The sequence below is a fragment of the Canis aureus genome, chromosome 23 (genome assembly GCF_053574225.1).
Source record: "Canis aureus isolate CA01 chromosome 23, VMU_Caureus_v.1.0, whole genome shotgun sequence".
Taxonomy (NCBI): Eukaryota; Metazoa; Chordata; class Mammalia; order Carnivora; family Canidae; genus Canis; species Canis aureus.
The window spans coordinates 23121437-23142065 of record NC_135633.1 but is presented as its reverse complement, the minus strand read 5'-3'; the positions used below and the strand labels follow the sequence as shown (position 1 = coordinate 23142065).

The 20629-nt window shown below is 38.5% G+C and overlaps 2 protein-coding genes across 2 annotated transcripts; both read right to left on the bottom strand.

Annotated features, from left to right (window-relative positions):
- Positions 1–338: 338 nt before the first annotated feature.
- On the bottom strand, positions 339–1292 carry LOC144295396 (olfactory receptor 52P1-like). Its single transcript, XM_077867786.1, has one exon. It carries the CDS (start codon positions 1290–1292, stop codon positions 339–341), a length of 954 nt encoding a protein of 317 aa, XP_077723912.1.
- Positions 1293–13777: 12485 nt separating this feature from the next.
- On the bottom strand, positions 13778–14716 carry LOC144295395 (olfactory receptor 52A1). Its single transcript, XM_077867785.1, has one exon. It carries the CDS (start codon positions 14714–14716, stop codon positions 13778–13780), a length of 939 nt encoding a protein of 312 aa, XP_077723911.1.
- Positions 14717–20629: the final 5913 nt, after the last annotated feature.

Genomic DNA, 20629 nt, shown 5'->3' with positions numbered 1-20629 from the left:
ACTTTTAAATTATTACAAAAATTAACCTATTTATTTCACATTTGTGAATATCATGAAATATTATTCATAAATATAGAATACAAAATAATGTCAATAATAAATAACAATTATTGCAAGTATTTATTGAACGCTTCCCATGAAGCTTATTTCCAAGAGAAAGAAAGGGAAATATTAAAAAATGAAAAAAGAGAGAAAAATGTACAACATCAAATATCCCTGCTGAGAAATAAAACTGAATTGAGAAATTGTATGTTGGGGACAAAGTTGCAACTATTGTTAATGTACCATGATTTCATAAAACAGAATCTGCCAATACGGGTTTGTATTTACATCATATTTTAGTTTCCAGAAATAATCTTGTTTGAGAGGAAGAGACTGACCACACGGTCACGAATCTGTTTGGTCTTGACACCATACACCAGGGGATTGACTGTGGGAGGCACCAAAAGATACAAACTTGCAAAGATTATATGAATGCTTGAAGGTACCTTCTTGCCAATACGGTGAGTTAGGAAACTAAATAGTGCAGGTGTGTAGAATCCAAGTAGAGTGCAGACATGGGCAGCACAGGTGCCCAGAGCTTTAGAGCGGGCATTCTGAGAAGATAGCCGGAAGACTGCCTGAAGGATCTTGATATAGGATGTGGCGATGAGCCCTAGGTCCAACACCATCACTGAAAGGGCCACAGAGATTCCATATGCTCTGTTAATGAGGGTGTTGGCACTGGCCAACTTCACCACAGCCATGTGCTCACAGTAGGCATGATTGATAACATATTTAGTGTAATATGGTAGCCTTTTAATAAGAAGAGGACAGGGCAAAACCATAAAGGTAGCTCGGATCACACCAGCTAGACCCATTTTAGTGACCATTGGTGTTGTCAAGATGGTTGTATAACGCAGTGGGATACAAATAGCTACATACCGGTCGAAGGCCATGGCAACCAAGAGGGCTGACTCAATTATGCAGAATGTGTGGATAAAATACATTTGTGCTAGACAGATACTAAAGTCAAACTTGTGAGCATCCAACCAGAAGATACCCAGCATCTTGGGGGCTGTGGAAGAGACAAGAGCCATGTCATTCACTGCCAGCATACAAAGGAAGAAATACACAGGCAGGTGGAGGCTGGGTTCTATTTTGATGGTGATGATGATTACACTGTTCCCCAGCAGGGCCAGGGCAAACAGGAGGCAGACAGGGATGCCAATCCAGCAGTGAAAAGCTTGCAAACCAGGAATACCAACCAGGAAAAAAGATGAGATGTAGCTATGTGTAGCATTGTCTGCCATATTAAAACTGGAGAGTTTGCATGCTCTGGTGCAAAGTAGTGAGGCTAGTTTCCTATAGGAAGAAATCAAGTTGACAGAATAATTATTTATTTATGGAGATTCCAGGCACACTAAAATAGCCTATGTGAAGGGCTGACTCTTCTCTAAAACTTCCGTAAGTTGTTGGGTTAATCACTTCCCCGTTATGGACCCCGGTATCTTTATTTGCAAATAAGATGGATTTCTTTTTAAATTTTCTCTTCTCTGTTCAGTGTTTGTTTTCTGTTCTAGTTTTATATTTCCATTATCTATTAAGTATACAAGCAGTGATAAAATTTCTGCTTCTTTGTGCCTAGGATTTTTTGAATTGTGTGATATAGACATCAACTTTGCTTTAAAAAGACAAAGGCCACAATAGCCAATCTGTGGAAGGAGCCTCGGTGTCCATCGCAAGATGAATGGATAAAGAAGATGTGGTCTATGTATACACTTCTAGATTCCATATTCTCTGCTAAGAAGTTGCAGACATTAAAAAAAAACAAAGAAGAAAGGTCACGACCTGAGCTGATACCAACAGTGGACACTTAACCAACTGAGACTTTAGGTGCCCTGGCATGTAAGTTTCACAGATTCTTGACAAAGAAATACAAAGCTGTGAGGAATTGACAAGACAAATAAATCTTATGCTTACCAGCTTCAATTAGTAAGGAATTCTAAATTTGACTAGAATCCAAGCTGGAGTAATACTAGTAATATTAAAAGGTTTATTCAGTTTTAGCTTTTTATTTTTTTTTTACAAGGCTTATTTATATAGGCTACTTTGGCCCCGCATATCCTACCTCTGATGATAAAGATGTCTCTTTACTTTTAGGTGCAGAGAGGGGACCTTTCACAGGGGAGATGTTTTTACTGAATTCTGGAGACAAAGAAGAGTCAGTCTTCCTGCAGAGGCTGTTAGTTCAAAATAGTCTTTATGACCTTATGTCACACTTTGGGAGTGGCCTTCCCTGGGCCCTCACAAGGTCATTCATACCTTTTCTGTGTATAATTAAGCAAAAGCACCTGGAAAATCCATTCTGTCTGACCTAACAGAATGCAGGACTGGCAGGTTAGATTGTATAGTTTAGTGCAAAAGTTTGGTGAACAAGTGATAGAGTCAGTTATCACACTCCTACATATTCTACTGTGCAACCCCAAATCTACATAGATTTTGGTACTCATGAGATTTGTCAATTGACTATAATCTTGGTGTCTGCATATGTGACATTTTAAAGGGAATTTGATCAATTTATTTATTTTGAAGGGAGGATGCGGAGGTACAGACTGTAAAATTTATTTATCCTATATTTTGAAGAATCTACATTACCTTGAGTGCTTGAAATTCAAAACTAGGACTTATGATTCGTTAAATACGTATTATATTATCCATGTTCCTAAGACATGTAAGCATTTTTAATTATATTATCTTCCTTACCTTATGATATTCCCATCATTAGCCCATTATCTTAATGAAAAACTAAGACTTCTTATTTTTATAGGTGAATCTACTTGGATTTAAATTCCATGGCATACTGACCCAGAAAGAACAAAAAATACTTTGTCTTTTGAGATTTTACCACTGAATCCAGTAAGAATTATGAGCTACATATTAGTGTGTGAATAAGTCAGGCTGGATTATACAAAAATATACAAAAGATTTTGGTCAGCTTGTGCCTTTTCAGGCTGATGGATAAAAAACTTTCATATTACCTTTTTATTTCACCAAATAGATAAAACACAGAAACTATATACAGGCTTACTATATGCTGCACATATAAGTCCAAGTTTGCACATCAGATGACCCATGTACTGGCTAACACTCTGTGATTTGGCTCAAAAGTGTGTGCTATTGTCTTTTTTAGGCATAGTCATTTGGGAGATTTAACATAGCCATAACCATGTGAGTCATACTTGACCTGAAGAATTCTTAGAGGATAGTGTGCAAACTGAAGTGTGGCTGAGGTTTATATCATGGTTAGTCAGAAGAAAGAGAGTAAAAAGGGAAGAAGCCAAGAAACAAACTAGCAGGTAGGTGACATGGGAAAATGTGCCTTCAAAGAACATGCATCCTATGAAGAAAGCAGTTACCTTCCTTTTTGATAGTTTTACATTTCCAGCTTCATAAGGCTTAACTGATATTCTTCTAGAACAGGTCTTCTCACTCTCAGCACAACTGGCATTTTTGATAAGATAAACTTTGTGTTCTAATTCTCTATATTGTAGGAGGCTTGACGGCATCCCCACTTCTATCCATGAGTTACTAATTGTTCTCTCTTGTCACAAAAATAAAAAATGTCTCATGCTAAACCAAATGTCACCTGCATGTGTGGGGAAGGACACATCACATATGGTTGCTAACAATTGCTTTAGAGTTTTACATTGGAGAAAAATAGTCTTTAATTAAATAATAATGTTTTGTAGGTTTAATCAAAATAGGCAGACTAAATATGGCTATGAAGAGGGATCATTCTCTGGTAGATATTAGCCAGATAAAGGAGATGAAAGGGCATTTCAAGAGGAAAAACTTTGGAAAAAGTCAAAGAAGCATGAAATGTATAGTTGGACTGAAAATCAAAAGGTAGTTTCAGATATGAATTCTTTCATAAGCAGAGGTGACGGTTGTTAGGGCTAAGGAAAAGGGAAGAATAACACATTTAAGCTCACAATTTTTTGAATATAAATTCAATTAGCCAACATATAATACATCATTAGATTCAAGTGTAGTTTTCAATACTTCATCACTTGTGTACAACATCAAAGGCTCATCACATCAACTGCCCTCCGAATTCCCAGCACCCAAGGTTATAATTTTAAACAAAAAAATTTCAAAACCTTAGGTGGAATAACAGCAGGTTTCTTTCCCTGTAAAAATCCACTCCATCTGATCCAGAACGATGATATCTGACATAGGGAGATGAAGTTAGAAGGATACTTGTGATAGTGCATTTGGGATAGGATGAAGTGAGGACTAACACAGGAGTGATATTTGTGCTGCTCACTGACTTGATGGATGGAAATCATGGGAGGTGAGACTAAGATGTCTTTGGATTGAGAGTAACGGCACTAGATCACAAGCACAAGCTTGAAACATCTGTGTGTGTACAGATATGTACATGTTTAGAAGAGGAAGGAGACATATCTTAAACCTTGAAATGTGTGGGCCAGGTAAACAATCAGGGGTTCTCATTTTCAGCATCAACCCTGAACTCTTAGGGTTACTTACAACCCATTTCTGACTCAGGCTGATTCTCAAAACCTAAAAGAATGAAGGGATTGAGGTCTAAAGCTACTCTCCCTATAATCTCAGGAAATCTTACCCTATGCAAAGTTTGTGACATTCATCCTTTGATCTCTGTTTCAAGCCCCCAGGGGTAGATTCTCAGAAACCAAATTTTTACACATTTATTACCCATATTCTTCTGTAGGGTCTTCCTTTTCTCAGGCCTACTTTATATACTGTCACTGATTGTGTGATTCAGTGATTCAGAAATATTCTGAAGAGCAAAACACGAAACAGAATCTTCATGTTTGAGCAATCAGCTACTGCAAGATTCTGTTGCTTTTTTTAGTCATCCTGGCATCTTCTTGGCTCATAAGTGTGTTGTGTTCTCTTTGAAACCAATCCTCCATTTCCCACACTCAGTGCAGAATCTAAGGCCCAAAGACTTACCTGGAATCATCAGTGATAACATACGTAGAAGCCACAGGGTGAAACTCTTTTGGTGTTTCATATAGTGAGGATGGCTGTTTTGTACTATAGGAGCCACCTTGGGGACTACTTTGAACCAATCACTGGTGAGCTTTAAATCAGCTTCAGACAAAGGTGAAAAGCAGGCACAATATGGTTCAAACCCTAGGAGAACTTGTCTCATAGCAGATCTGCATCTAATAAAAACTCTCCATTCCTGCTGTCCTTGGGAGGACTGGGAACCAAAACAACTGTCCTTTCAGAAGCTTTTAAGAGAAAACAATACCCCCAAGATAACACAATGACACTTATATACTAAATAATGAGCCAAATGAAGGGAAATGAAAACATCTCAAGGTATTCAGAGTAATCAATATAGACATGGTAACAGAGAACTAAATGGAATATTTCTATGTGATATAGAAATTGTTCTATTTGTTTAGAATTATCCCAAAATGATATTACGTGTTTTCAGATTTTACTGCCAGTCACCTTATATATATCAACTTCCCAACTATGAACTATTTTTTTATGACCAGTGTTTACTTAGTTGACAAAAAAAGGGGCTAGGGAAGTTTGTGACTTAAACAGGATTTTAAGCTTTGGGATCAAGAAGAGGAAAGGAAAAGATTCTGAATCTGCGTGGTACAAAAAAATATCTAACAAGGCTGTGTTACATGCATCTATGTGACAGACATGATAGCCTCACTTAGAGTTACATGGTTTTTGTCACTGATTGCATCTGGCCGCATTTAGCAGACATGTTCTTTTTTGTACTGAGAGACTCTCTGACTCCCATCTTGTCATTAAATTGCCATAAATTATATTCATCCTATAATACGGCTACTTTGTGGGCTGGGTTACCTCACAGTGGCTTAGGGGAGCGGTGGTGTGCATCTCTTCCCAGCTCTGCACTCAGTGACATGGTAGATTCAAATCAACCATAGTAGAAATAGGTACACCAGAAAACAATGTATATCAGAATGCCAGCCACCCAACAGAATCTGATGAATTCAAAATAAAATAAAATATCTTCAGAGAAAACAAAAGAATAGTTTGCACATAGAATATGATATAGGCTGCTATGAGGCCAGCAGGTTCTGAAATTCATACACTACTCTCTCTATAGAGAATTGGAGTATTAGAAGCATGTTGAATGACCCACAGATATTTTTGGGAAATGCAAAAACTGTTTGAACCTCACAGAATCATAATGCTATTGAATTTTGGAGACAAAATTACTCTTAGATAATGCTAAGTTAAACGCCATTAGTGCCGGCAGGCACCTGGGTGGCTCAGTGGTTGAGCATCTGCCTTTGGCTAAGATCATGAACTCAGCATCTGGGTCACAAAAGTGTTCTGGAATTAGAGAAGAGAAAGTAACATAAATTTCTGAAAATACAAAAATTAGTGTTTTGTACACATGAAGGGGTGTATTTTATAGCAGGGGGACTGCTTTTCCCTCTGGCTAAGTCTCTGCCTCTCTCTTTCTCTCTATGTCTCTCATGAATAAATAAATAAAATCTTAAAAAAAAACATTAGTGCTATGGTGAATAAGAGGTTTTAGAAGCAATATGACTCCTTTGGTGACAAATACAGTTCCTTAGAGCTTCTTATATCAATAGGAATAATTAGCTTACTGTAATATAATAGGAAATATAGGGTGCAAGTATTCATCAGTGGCTCTTCATTCTACACGTGTTCTAGAGAAAACGAGAAACAAAAGTTTAATTTTTACTACAACAGTGTTAAGAATGGAGTTGCATGGCTTTTACTGCAATGGTTGATAAAGTTTATCAAGTGAGAAGTACCAAGTTTACATGAATTATGGGAAACACCAAATAGTCGGAACTGGCCATGCCTATACTATTTGTGAAGTTGTCTGATGTAAAATGATAGTCCTTACCATGCAGAGAGGAGGGGATCATGGAAAAACTTATTTATCAGATTTTAAACACACAAAGAATCCTGCCACGCAACCAAATTGCTGTATGAGTTCTAGCAATCTTGGGGTGGAGGCTTTTGGGTTTTCTATGTAGAGTGTCATGTCATCGGCGAAGAGGGAGAGTTTGACTTCTTCTTTGCCAATTTGAATGCCTTTAATGTCTTTTTGTTGTCTGATTGCTGAGGCTAGGACTTCCAGTACTATGTTGAATAGCAGTGGTGAGAGTGGACATCCCTGTCTTGTTCCTGATCTTAGGGGAAAGGCTCTCAGTGCTTCCCCATTGAGAATGATATTTGCTGTGGGTTTTTCGTAGATGGCTTTTAAGATGTTGAGGAATGTTCCCTCTATCCCTACACTCTGAAGAGTTTTGATCAGGAATGGATGCTGTATTTTGTCAAATGCTTTCTCTGCATCTAATGAGAGGATCATATGGTTCTTGGGTTTTCTCTTGCTGATATGATGAATCACATTGATTGTTTTACGAGTATTGAACCAGCCTTGTGTCTCAGGAATAAATCTTACTTGGTCATGGTGAATAATTTTCTTAATGTACTCTTGGATCCTATTGGCTAGTATCTTGTTGAGCATTTTTGCATCCATGTTCATCAGGGATATTGGTCTGTAATTCTCCTTTTTGGTGGGGTCTTTGTCTGGTTTTGGAATTAAGGTGATGCTGGCCTCATAGAATAAATTTGGAAGTACTCCATCTCTTTCTATCTTTCCAAACAGCTTTAGGAGAATAGGTATGGTTTCTTCTTTAAACGTTTGATAGAATTCCCCTGGGAAGTCATCTGGCCCAGGATTTTTGTGTCTTGGGAGGTTTTTGATGACTGCTTCAATTTCCTCCCTGGTTATTGGCCTGTTCAGGTTTACTATTTCTTCCTATTCCAGTTTTGGTAGTTTGTGGCTTTCCAGGAATGCGTCCATTTCTTCTAGATTGCCTAATTTATTGGCGTATAGCTGTTCATAATATGTTTTTAAAATCGTTTGTATTTCCTTGGTGTTGGTGGTGATCCCTCCTTTCTCATTCATGATTTTATTAATTTGAGTCTTCTTTCTCTTCTTTTTATGAGGCTGGCTCATGGTTTATCTATCTTATTAATTCTTTCAAAGAACCAACTCCTGGTTTTGTTGATCTGTTCCACAGTTCTTCTGGTCTCGATTTCGTTGAGTTCTGCTCGAATCTTTATTAACTCTCTTCTTCTGCTGGGTGTAGGATCTATCTGCTGTTTTTTTCTCTAGCTCCTTTATGTATAAGGTTAGCTTTTGTATTTGAGTTCCTTCCAGTTTTTGAGACTGCCTGTCTGTCTGCCTGTCGCCGAAACACAAAGTGTCAGCTCCTTCCAGTTTTTGGATGGATGTTTGTATGGCGATGTATTTCGTCCTCAGGACTGCTTTTGCTGCATCCCAAAGATTTTGAACGGTTGTATCTTCATTCTCATTAGTTTCCATGAATCTTTTTAATTCTTCCTTAATTTCCTGGTTGACCCTTTCATCTTTTAGGAGGATGGTCCTTAACCTCCACGTGTTTGAAGTCCTTCCAAACTTCTTGTTGTGATTTAGTTCTAATTTCAAGGCATTATGATCTGAGAATAAGCAGGGGACAATCCCAATCTTTTGGTATCAGTTCAAACCCGATTTGTGACCTTCGCCGATGACATGATACTCTACATAGAAAACCCAAAAGCCTTCACCCCAAGATTGCTAGAGTTCATACAGCAACTTGGTAGCATGGCAGGATACAAAATCAAAGCCCAGAAATCAGTGGCATTTCTATACACTAACAATGAGACTGAAGAAAGAGAAATTAAGGAGTCAATCCCATTTACAAATGCACCCAGCAGCATAAGAAAGCTAGGAATAAACCTAACCAAAGAGGTAAAGGATCTATACCCTAAACACTATAGAACTCTTCTGAAAGAAATTGAGGAAGACACAAAAAAGATGGAAAAATATTCCATGCTCATGGATTGGCAGAATTAATTTTGTGAAAATGTCAATGTTACCTAGGGCAACTTACACGTTTAATGGAGTCCCTATCAAAATACCATGGACTTTCTTCAGAGAGTTATAACAAATTATTTTAAGATTTGTGTGGAATCAGAAAAGACCCCAAATAGCCAGAGGAATTTTAAAAAAGAAAACCATATCTGGGGGCATCACAATGCCAGATTTCAGGTTGTACCACAAAACTGTGGTCATCAAGACAGCGTGGTACTGGCATAAAAACAGACACATAGATCAATGGAACAAAATAGAGAAACCAGAAGTGGACCTGGACTTTATGGTCAACTAATATTCGATCAAGGAGGAAAGAGTATCCACTGGAAAAAAGACACTCTCTTCAATAAATGGTGCTGGGAAAATTGGACATTCACATGCAGAAGAATGAAACTAGACCACTCTCTTTCACCATACACAAAGATAAACTCAAAATGGAGGAAAGATCTAAATGTGAGACAAGATTCCATCAAAATTCTAGAGGAGAACACAGACAACACCCTTTTTGAACTTGGCCACAGTAAATTCTTGCAAGATACATCCACGAAGCAAGAGAAACAAAAGCAAAAATGAACTATTGGGACTTCATCAAGATAAGAAGCTTTTGCACAGCAAAGGATAAAGTCAACAAAACTAAAAGACAACCTACAGAATGGGAGAAGATATTTGCAAATGACCTATCAGATAAAGGGCTAGTTTCCAAGATATAAAGAAGTTACTAAACTGAACACCAAAGAAACAAACAATCCAATCATGAAATGGCCAAAAGACATGAAGAGAAACCTCACAGAGGAAGACATGGACATGGTCAACATGCACATGAGAAAATGCTCTGCATCACTTGCCATCGGGGAAATACAAATCTAAACCACAATGAGATACCACCTCACACCAGTGAGAATGGGGAAAATTAACAAGGCAGGAAACTACAAATGTTGGAGAGGATGTGGAGAAAGGGGAACCCTCTTACACTGTTGGTGGGAATGTGCAGCCACTCTGGACAACTGTGTGGAGGTTCCTCAAAGAATTAAAAATAGACCTGCCCTACGACCCAGCAATAGCACTGTTGGGGATTTACCCCAAATATACAGATGCAATGAAACAACAGGACCCCTGCACCGAGATGTTTCTAGCAGCAATGTCCATAATAGCCAAACTGTGGAAGGGCCTTGGTTTCCATAGAAAGATGAATGGATAAAGAAGATGTGGTCTATGTATACAATGGAATATTCCTCAGCCATTAGAAACGACAAATACCCACCATTTGTTTCAACGTGGATGGAACTGGAGGGTATTATGCTGAGTGAAATAAGTCAATTGGAGAAGGACAAACATTATATGTTCTCATTCATTTGGGGAATATAAATAATAGTGAAAGGGAATAGAAGGGAAGGGAGAAAAATGTGTGGGAAATATCAGAAAGGGAGACAGAACATGAAGACTCCTAACTCTGGGAAACAAACTAGGGGTGGTGAAAGGGGAGGAGGGCTGGGAGAGGTGGGGGCGAGTGGGTGATGGGCACTGAGGGGGTACTTGAAGGGATGAGCACTGGGTGTTATTCTGTATGTTGGCAAATTGCACACCAATAAGAAATAAATTTATTATTAAAAAAATAAAGTTTGCTGTCAAACACACACACACACACACACACACACACACACACTAAGAGGACATGAATACAAATCAGCAGGTGATTAAAGGAAACAATGAAGCACTTCAAGGAAAGATATGCAAGCAGAAGAAGAAGCAGTTATTGCACTCTTTGTGAATACTAGTTATAAAAAGAATCATATTTCACCAAGCTGATTGTCAAAGCTTAAAAATCTCAATTATAACCAGTGTTTGAGGATTCAGAGATACAAGTGCTATTAGTCATTGTTGCACTTGATGCAATCCAGTTTGAAGTTTCTAGAAATCATTAAAATGACCCTCTACAAAATGTATTTTTCTTTTTCAGGCAATTTCCTGTCCAAGAATATTCTCTATAATCATCCTGGCCTATGTGTGGGAAGATAGAGAGTCTTGGGTATCCTCTGTCCTTATAATGATCCATATGTTCTTTTTTCCCTTTTCAGGTCTCAGTTTGGATCTGGTCCTGATGATTTGGAGGTCACAATACTAGGATAATCTGTACTCTAGACTAGATACTTTATGGCATATTGACAGTTGAGGATGGTGTAAAAGGTTTCCAGTTTCATCTTCTGTCTCCCCATTGGTTTCCTATTCTGTCTATTTTTAGAATCACCGTCACGACCAGTCCTTGTTAGATATATTTCAAACTTCTCCAAATAAACTTGGAATTACAGTGCACCACCCTAAGCTGGTCTGCTGTCTGTTTTTGTTTAGCCCACTAGCTCAGGAGAGTTACAAGATGAACTCCTGCACTCAAGGTGGTGATAGGGAAAGTCTGACTTTTAGCCCCTCATAAGCAGAAGGTTCTCCACCAGAAAAATGAATTCCATTCTTCTACTTTAGACTGAATTATAGAAAATCTACACAATCTTGATTATTATTTCTCATATTAGACTTTGGACCTCGTTCAACTTCTGTGTGTAAACATGTTTTATCTCTTGGTATCTAAAAACCTATGTAATAGTCTTCAATTACCTCTTTGCCCACAAAGCCTAAGCTATGTACTTGTTCCTTTTCATAGAATGTTGTTGAACCCTGCTAATACATTAAGAAATCACTTCTGATCCATCTCAGTTTTATTCCTAAAGAAGTTATGTTCTCTAAGAACAACACCCCTATTGGTAATCCATGCTAATCATATCATATATTAATTATACAAGAAAGATTGATATTGAGAACATTTTCAAAGATGCCACAAGAAATCCCCTAGATTTACAAGTAGTCATTCATCCTCATCAATCATTGATAGGGTTACGAGACTGAATCATTTTTTTTTAAAGATTTTATTTATTTATTCATGGGAGACACACAGAAAGAAAGGCAAAGACATAGGCAGAGGGAGAAGTAGGCTCCATGCAGGGAGCCTGATGTGGGACTTGACCCCAGTCTCCAGGATCACACCCTGGGGCTGAAGGCAAGTGCAAAACCACAGAGCAACCCAGGTGTCTCCAGCCTGAATCCTTTAAACAAGCCAGAGTATCCTCCATTTTTGTGACTTGCAGTCTGTTTTATAGATGTATTGAATTTAAAAGAAATCATAGACATCAGCCTACGTGTGCATATTTTCCACAATTGTCAGTAAATGGTCTATGATCTGAAGTTTTCAGGAATAGTCCCCTAGTCTTAAGCTCTGAAATCATAATCTAGATGACTACTCCATCTCTTCATTAAATTAATAGCCTTGCCTGATTAAAAAGCATGATGTCTTATATCCACTGAAAAGATACACCGTCACATGCCCCATAGACACATACGTGCTTACAAATGCACACTAAATACATGTGTTTACTTTATATAGAAACCTGTAATGCCACCTAATAACTTTGAGAATAAAGTTCAACATCTCTGCAGTGTGTCCGTGGTGGCCTTTCTTGTTTTTTAATTGAAATAGATAAGACACTCGTGTTACCTTATTTCCAGGGATGCAGCACAGTGATTCAGCAAATCTATACTTTATGGTGTGCTCACAGCAAATGTAGCTACCATCTGTAACCATGTAGTGCTACTAGAATATCTTTGACTCTATTATCTATGCTGTGCTTTTTATCCCCATGACTTATTCCTATCACAAGTATGTTCTGTATCTCCTGCTCTCCTTTAACCAGTTTGTCCTCCACGGCCATTCTTGATATCCACAGTATGTTCATCTCTCCAAATTGTAATTTACATTGGAAAAACATCTGTGCAGTTACATTAAGCACATTCTCTAGTTTATGTCTCTTGTATCATCTACCTGGCATGGTGTGTCCTTCCTTACTGGGCCACCTTCCATTATTCCTTAAGAATCAGGCTTCCTAACTGAAAACCAAAGAACAGGATTTTAACTCTCCTGTCTGCTGCTTTCAGTTGGATTTCAATGTTCCCTTACCTAACAATCAGTGCATATACGACTACAACGTCTTACTCCTTTCCCTCTCTGTTTCTCTCTCCTTCCCTCCCAGAAATATAAGGAAACAGGTGGATGAAACTTAAGTGATGTGTTAAATTTGCCACCCTGCCCCTCATTTCCTAGTACAATATTTAATATATGATGCTGTAATAACACTTGATTGGTGGAGTAATAATTAAATACCTGGCGGATGCAAGAGAAAAAGTATGGGTGTGTAACATGGAGCACTTGAATTCTCATGATTTTTCCATCTCAAAATTCCTGAATGACTCTGGTGATTGTACTGAAATTTTTATATTATGATCTCTTTATATCCATAAAGGTTTGGTTTTGCTTATATGTTTGTCTCTTTATTTTGACACCCATGCTTAAAATTTTTAGATGACTAGAAAGTTCAAGACACACCAACACCTTGTTTTTATGGAGTACTTGGACACTCTAGAACAAGGGATTTGGGAGCCTTTAAATTCAGTGATAGATGCATATTTGTGAATCCTTCTGGAGAAGAATCCAAAGAAAAGAAAGCTGCACCTGGGACTGAAAAAGAGGAGAGAATAGGAAACATTATATCTTCGGTATTTTGTTCTTTGTGTTTCTTCCTTCTCATTCTCCGGTTGCATCCAAAAGCCTAACTGATAGTTGCTATGGGGTATGATGATGCAAAAACCATAGAATGCACACAAATTGCACAAAACAAACATGCAACACTGAAGAGTCTCGATTAATGTGGATTGTGAACTATTATATGCAGTTTTGAGAGATTGTTACTATTTCAGAAAAGGGAAGGCTGAGGGTGTTAATCGCTGTGGATTTTAGGAACAGAACATCTTTACCACGTGAATGCGGATCTGCTTGGTCTTGGCACCATAGACAAGTGGATTAAGAAATGGGGGGACCAGCAAGTAGAGGCTAGAAAAGAGGATGTGGATATAAGGAGGGACATGAGCACCAAACCTATGTGTGAAGAAGGAGAAGAAGGCGAGGAGGTAGAACTGGAGGAAGACACAGATGTGGGCGATGCAGGTATTGAATGCTTTCAAGCGGGCCTCCTTCTGGGGCAAACGAAAAACCGTGAAGAAGATCTGTATGTAGGACAAAGTGATGAAGGTGAGGTCGAACCCTGCAACAGCGAATGCCACAAACAAGCCATAGATTTTGTTGACCCGCACATTTTCTGCAGCTAGTTTCACAATGGCCATATGCTCACAGTAGGAGTGGGAGATGGTGGTTGTATGATAAAATTGAAACTTGCACTTTATCAGTACTAGGCCTGGGGCCACTAGAATGGCAGCCCTGAGTGTTATAATAGCCCCTATTTGGGCCACCAGCTGATGGGTGAAGATGCCACTGTGTCTGAGTGGATAACAGATGGCCACATAACGGTCCAGGGCCATGGCCAGGAGGATGCCTGACTCTATCCCCTGAAACATATGGATGAGCCCCATTTGAAGCAAACAGGAATCAAAGTAAATCTGTGGCACATGAAACCAGAATATGCCAAGCATCTTGGGCATAATGGTGGTAGCAAGTGCAATATCTGTGACTCCTAGCAAGCCTACAAAAATATACATGGGCTCGTGAAGTCTGCGCTCAGATTTAATGATGAACAGAAGCAAGGAATTTCCAATCATAGCAATGAGATACATGGCACAGAATGGAATCCCAATCCAGCACTGCACAGACTCTAGGCCTGGGATCCCTATTAGTGTCAACATAGAAGGCATGAAGATTGTAATGTTGGAGATGGACATAATGTCTTTGGGTCTCCAGATAGAAATGAAAGAAGTATCTCAGTCAGTGATACTCTTCTATTTTCTTTTTTTATCCAGTCATCAGAAGGAGTCTCTCTGATTTTGACAGAATTTTAAGAACATAGTATCCATATCATTTATATTATTGAAAGTAAAAAACTTTACCGTCACTGTTTCAGAGTGGACTTCCACAAGCACTAGTCCACAATTAGAGGTCATGTGCATGGCAGGCCAAATGCATTAGAACCACCAGATCATCTGAGTAAGGGAATCAACTGCTGACCTATCTGTTATAGCCTTCTGGACCTGTGGACAAAATAATTATACCTGTTTATTTTGCTTGGAAAGGGCCTTTGAATCAGAGTTGATGAATCTCTCTATTTCTCCCATTGCAGCTACCCTAAAGCTCTATTATTTTCCACTGTCCTTAGGTCCGGAATTGTCAGTTTGACCCAGCAAATAGAACTCTGACTCGAATATAGTATAAAAGCTCATTATTACAGAGAAGACAGCAAATACTGACTTCCAAATCATATATGTAGATATATATGTGTAATATATGTAGATATCTACATCTATCTATATATTGTCTGTATCTATGTAAGACTGGATGCCCTTTCAATGGATTGTGAAGGAGGACTTTCGGGAAAGATTGTCTAAATCATAGTACTTTGTCTATTCTCGGCCAAAATCCCATACTGGTTTTACATTTCTTATAAGGCTGCATCTTATTTTGCCTGTATTATTAACAACCAAAATTCTAAAAATTAGTTGCATGCTTAAAATAACTGACATTCTGTAATACACATTAGTGAAAACCTAGGAGCCAGGAATAGTGAGGAGGCAGGAGGACTCATTCTTGCTGACGACAGGATGTGGTAAAATGAGTAAATGGGTAACTTAGAAGAATAGAGGCCAGTTTGGGGGCCTCATAGTTCAGAGCGGTCATTAGCCTGAGACTTGGCTAATTTAGTTTAGTTAATTCTTAATAAAATACAGATCATTTGAACTACTGAATCATTTTGTGAGCTCAGGATTAAAAGATGTATAAAACATAAGTGAGGGAAAGAGTAGACTCCTCATCCAGAGTCAGATGAAGAAGTAGAAATGCAAGACAGAAGGCAAACGTTGGGAAACCAGAAATGATTCAGGAGAGAGCCCTAGAGCAATTGGAGAGAATTTTAATGACCTCTTTGTTTCCTAGTAAAGAATACTGGATTTCTGGAAATGTGGGGTCTTAGTCCTTACATAAAGTCATTCTTGATTCAAAAACATTGATTTTTAAAAATTACAGTCTTGAATCAAGAAACTCTCAAGCTATAAAATAAATTGTTAGCCTGTAAAAAATAGGGTACAGTTATTTCACTCTTTCTTAAACTCTCCAACACTGCTGCTTTATGTCAGCAAGCTCCTGATCATATAATCATATACCCAATGTCACCAAATATGCCAGTAATGCAGGAAGAGCCATGGTTTATGGGGCTAAACCTCCAACGGAGGAACTCAGTCAACAAGAATCATTCTATAAAGAGAGGCTGTGTCAGCTGACCTATACTTAGAAGAGACCAGTTAGCCACCTAATCCTTGATTTCCAAAGCTTTGCTCCCCAATGTTTAACTGTACAGGTTCACAGGTCATGAATTCTTTCATTAACTTTTTTCTTTTATATTAATTAGGATTAGAATAGGAATCCTAGTGTAACAATCACATTGTCTGACTCATTCAATTGAAAGGAGCTGCCATGGGAGCATTACCTGACAGGTACAGATGGTGGGAAGGCAGGTGGAGAAGACATATGTGAGTACACTGCAGGTGGGATGGAGTGGTTATCCTTGGAAGAGCTGGCAGCAAAACAGTATAGGAATATACTTGGGGATGGTGAGACTTCTTTGCCCTTTGTTGTTGGGAACCACGTCTGCTCTACCAGATACCTGAAGACCAACATCAATCTTCATAGCACCATCCCTCATTGCTTACCTATCATCCACCTTTCCTCCTCCTGAGATTCTGGTCTCACTCCCTGGTATCTTGTGCTGGGAAGTGCCTCTTTTTTCCATCTGGACCCTCTGTAACAGCCCTTGTCAGTGTTAGCATCATAAACTCGGATCCACTTGGCGCTGGGGCTATCTGCCAATATGTGGACATCTCTGGGATAGCCTTTCTGCTTTTCTTCTGTCCCTACAATTCAGACTTGCTCCCTCTTCTGTAAGTCTGTCTGAGATCATATTGGTGTGTTCATCTCCAACAATGTGCCCAGAAGGTCTGTATCCTGCTGAGGCAAAAGCATAAATTTATTGAGGTTGATTACAGAAGAAAGCTGCTGGCACTTAATTGTAATGCTCCCCAGTGAATGTGGTGAAGGAGGAAGCCTGAACATGGGCTGAGAGATTTCCTCACCACTAGCCCAAGCCACAAGGGGCCCAGCAGCTCATAATGAAGACTTCTGGGATTCAAAAAACCCCTAATGCATCTGAAATCATCTCTAAAATTGGCGGAACCTCCTTGTTCTCTTCTCTTCTTTTTCCCCACAAAGTAAATGGCAGGCAGATTCATAGGCATAAATTATATTTTGATTAGTTCATTTCCTTTTCTGCTGTGCTCATATGAGATGATATAAAGAACATGTAGAAGTAGACATGCTCCAATGCCTTGAGTTCTATGTAAATAAACATCCTTGTGACCCTTTTTTCACTGAGTCTCAAAACAAAAAATGGTTTTTATGATTTCCTGATATCCTTCAAATTTAAAGATAAATGGATTTGATTTTTCAGTTAAGATACACCTCATGATGTAGTTGGTTAAAAATTAGTTTTGAAATGGACTGTCTAGTTTTGAATCCAGATTCTGCTATTGTTTAACTTTTAACTTTGTATTGGGGGCATTATACTCTCTCACTATACACACACACACACACACACACACATACATGTATGTGTGTCTGTGCGTGTGTGTATATGTGTGTGTATCCTGGGGATTGATGTTTTTAATTTTTTAATTTTTTTTTATTTATGATAGTCACACAGAGAGAGAGAGAGAGAGAGAGAGAGAGAGGCAGAGACACAGGCAGAGGGAGAAGCAGGCTCCACGCACCGGGAGCCCGACGTGGGACTCGATCCTGGGTCTCCAGGATCGCGCCCTGGGCCAAAGGCAGGCGCTAAACCGCTGCGCCACCCAGGGATCCCGGGATTGATGTTCTTTGAAATTAAAATTGTGACATAGAACTATTGTTGTCAATAAAATACGATCTGATTAAGTTATTTGAGTTTGAACACCTCTTCCTCTATTTGTTCTTCAAACTAGAAAATATGGAAATAATATTATTATGAAAATTAATGCTTTGGCTTTTGGTTTTGGTTTAAAAAAGTAACGTGTATTTATTCTGTCATTCATTTTTTAAAATTTTTAAAATAGCTTTATTTAGGTATGATTGATATCCAATAAAATTACATTTAAAGGGTGTAATTTGGTAAGTTTTTTTTGTTTGTTTGTTTGTTTGTTTTTGACTGTGGAACTGGATTTTATGGGAGTTCAATCTGCCAACATATAGCATAACACCCAGTGCTCATCACGCCAAGTTCCCCCCTCAGTGACCGTCACCCAGTCACCCGTACCCCTCGCCCTCCTCCCCTTCCACTACCCCTTGTTCGTTTCCCAGAGTTAGGTGTCTCTCATGTTGTGTCACCCTCTCTGATATTTTCACTCATTTCCTCTCCTTTCCCCTTATTCCCTTTCACTATGTTTTGTTTTACCCAAATGAATGAGTCCATATGTATGTCGTTCTCCGATTGACTTAATCCACTCAGCATAATACCCTCCAGTTCCATCCACGTCGAAGCAAATGGTGGGTATTTGTCATTTCTAATGGCTGAGTAATATTCCATTGTATACATAAACCACATCTTCTTTATCCATTCATCTTTCGATGGACACCGAGGCTCCTTCCACAGTTTGGCTATTGTGGACATTGCTGCTAGAAACATCGGGGTGCAGGTGTCCTACCGTTTCACTGCATCTGTATCTTTGGGGTAAATCCGCAGCAGTGCAATTGCTGGGTCGTAGGTCAGTTCTATTTTTATTTTTATTTTTATTTTTTTAAAGATTTTATTTATCTATTCATGAGACACCCCCACACACACACACAGAGGCTGAGACATAGGCAGAGGGAGGAGCAGGATCCATGCAGGGAGCCTGATATGGGACTGGACCCTAGGCCTCCAGGATCACGCCCTGGACTGAAGGCGGCGCTAAACCGCTGAGCCATCACGGCTACCGGTCAGTGTTATTTTTAACTTTTTGAGGAACCTCCACAGAGTTTTCCAGAGTGGCTTCACCAGTTCACACTCCCACCAAGAGTGCAAGAGGGTTCCCCTTTTATTCTGTCGTTTCTTCATTCAATATACATTTATCATTAAAATGTGTTGTGTGCTATCCAGGTCATGAGTACAGATAGATTAGACATGATCTATGTGGAAGAAGAAGTAGCATAAAGAAGAAATGGGGGGGAGGTAATGTGATATCTTCTGTGAAAGCCTTAGAAGGGGTATAGAAAACCAAGCATAAGAAATGATCAATGTTACCTAATGAAAGGACACTCCTGGGGCAACTGGAAGGCTCAGCCTGTTATGCATCTGCCTTTGACTCATGTCATGATCCCAGGGTCCTAGGATTGACCCCTGCATCAGGATCCTTGCAGGGAGTCTGCTTCTCCCTCTCCCTATGTCTCTGCCTCTCTCTCTCTCTGTGTCTCTCATGAATAAATGAATAAAATCTTTAAAAAAGTTTAAAAGAAGCAAGAGATCTAAAGCTGCTTTAAAACAAATATTACATAATATACAGAGATGACAGACTAGTTTTCAAATTTAGAAAGCTAACTTTCATAACTTTCAGAAGTAAGACATGTAAAAGAAATACCAATAAATGAATAATGAAAAATATTTTATTTCTCAGAAGGATTCCTGGAAGATTAAAGTGGGAATAAGTACTGATATAAAAGAGAGATTATATTTTAGAATTATTTAATGCACAGTCACTAAGATTAATGATGAAATAGGTGTTCAGTAACGCCCAACATCAGAAGCAATGATTGCAGTTTTGGAATAAGCAGAATCCCCCCGTGCATTTTCTATTGATGTCCCTTCAGAATCCTTTCCTGTGCAATGGATCATTAATATATCTTTTTCTTCTTTTTGTGTTGCTTTGGGTTGTTGCTGAGTAATTATTTACTTATTTAAAAAATATCTTACTGAATTCTAGCATACATACAAAAATCATATGTTGTCCAACTGAGATAATTGTCATGAAGTAAACATAAATGACTTAGCCTCTGAATGAGGACTATAAGCTTACTTGTACCCCAGAAGGACCCACCTCTTCCCATTCTGTAACATTCCCCTTGACAGTCATCCCTTCTTCAAGGGAAATGACTCTCTTGACTTCTTTTTTTATTGTGGAAAAAAAAATCAACCCTATTTTGCAGCTTATCCAATTTGTGGGCATATCACCTTTCATCATGGTCTCTTATGATTTTTTGTATTTATGTGCTGTCATTTGTAATGTATCCTCTTTTACTTATGATTTATTCATTTCAGTCTTCTCTCTCTTTTTAGGTTTAAAGTTCTGTCAGTCCCATTCATCTTTTCAAAATAAACAACTTCTTACTTTTGTTGTTTACCCCCAATTTTTTTTTCTGTTCTCTACTATGGTTATTTCTACTCTAATCTTATTTCACTTTTGCTAATTTTGGTTCAGTTTTTCTTCTTTTACTAGTTCATTGGTGTAAAGTTAGATTATTTATTTGAGATATCTGACCTTTCGAATATAGACATTTCTTCTTATTACATTCCGATTTAGTACTACTTTTGTGGTATCCCATAGGCTTCAATTTGATGTGTTTTCATTTCATCATTCTAATTA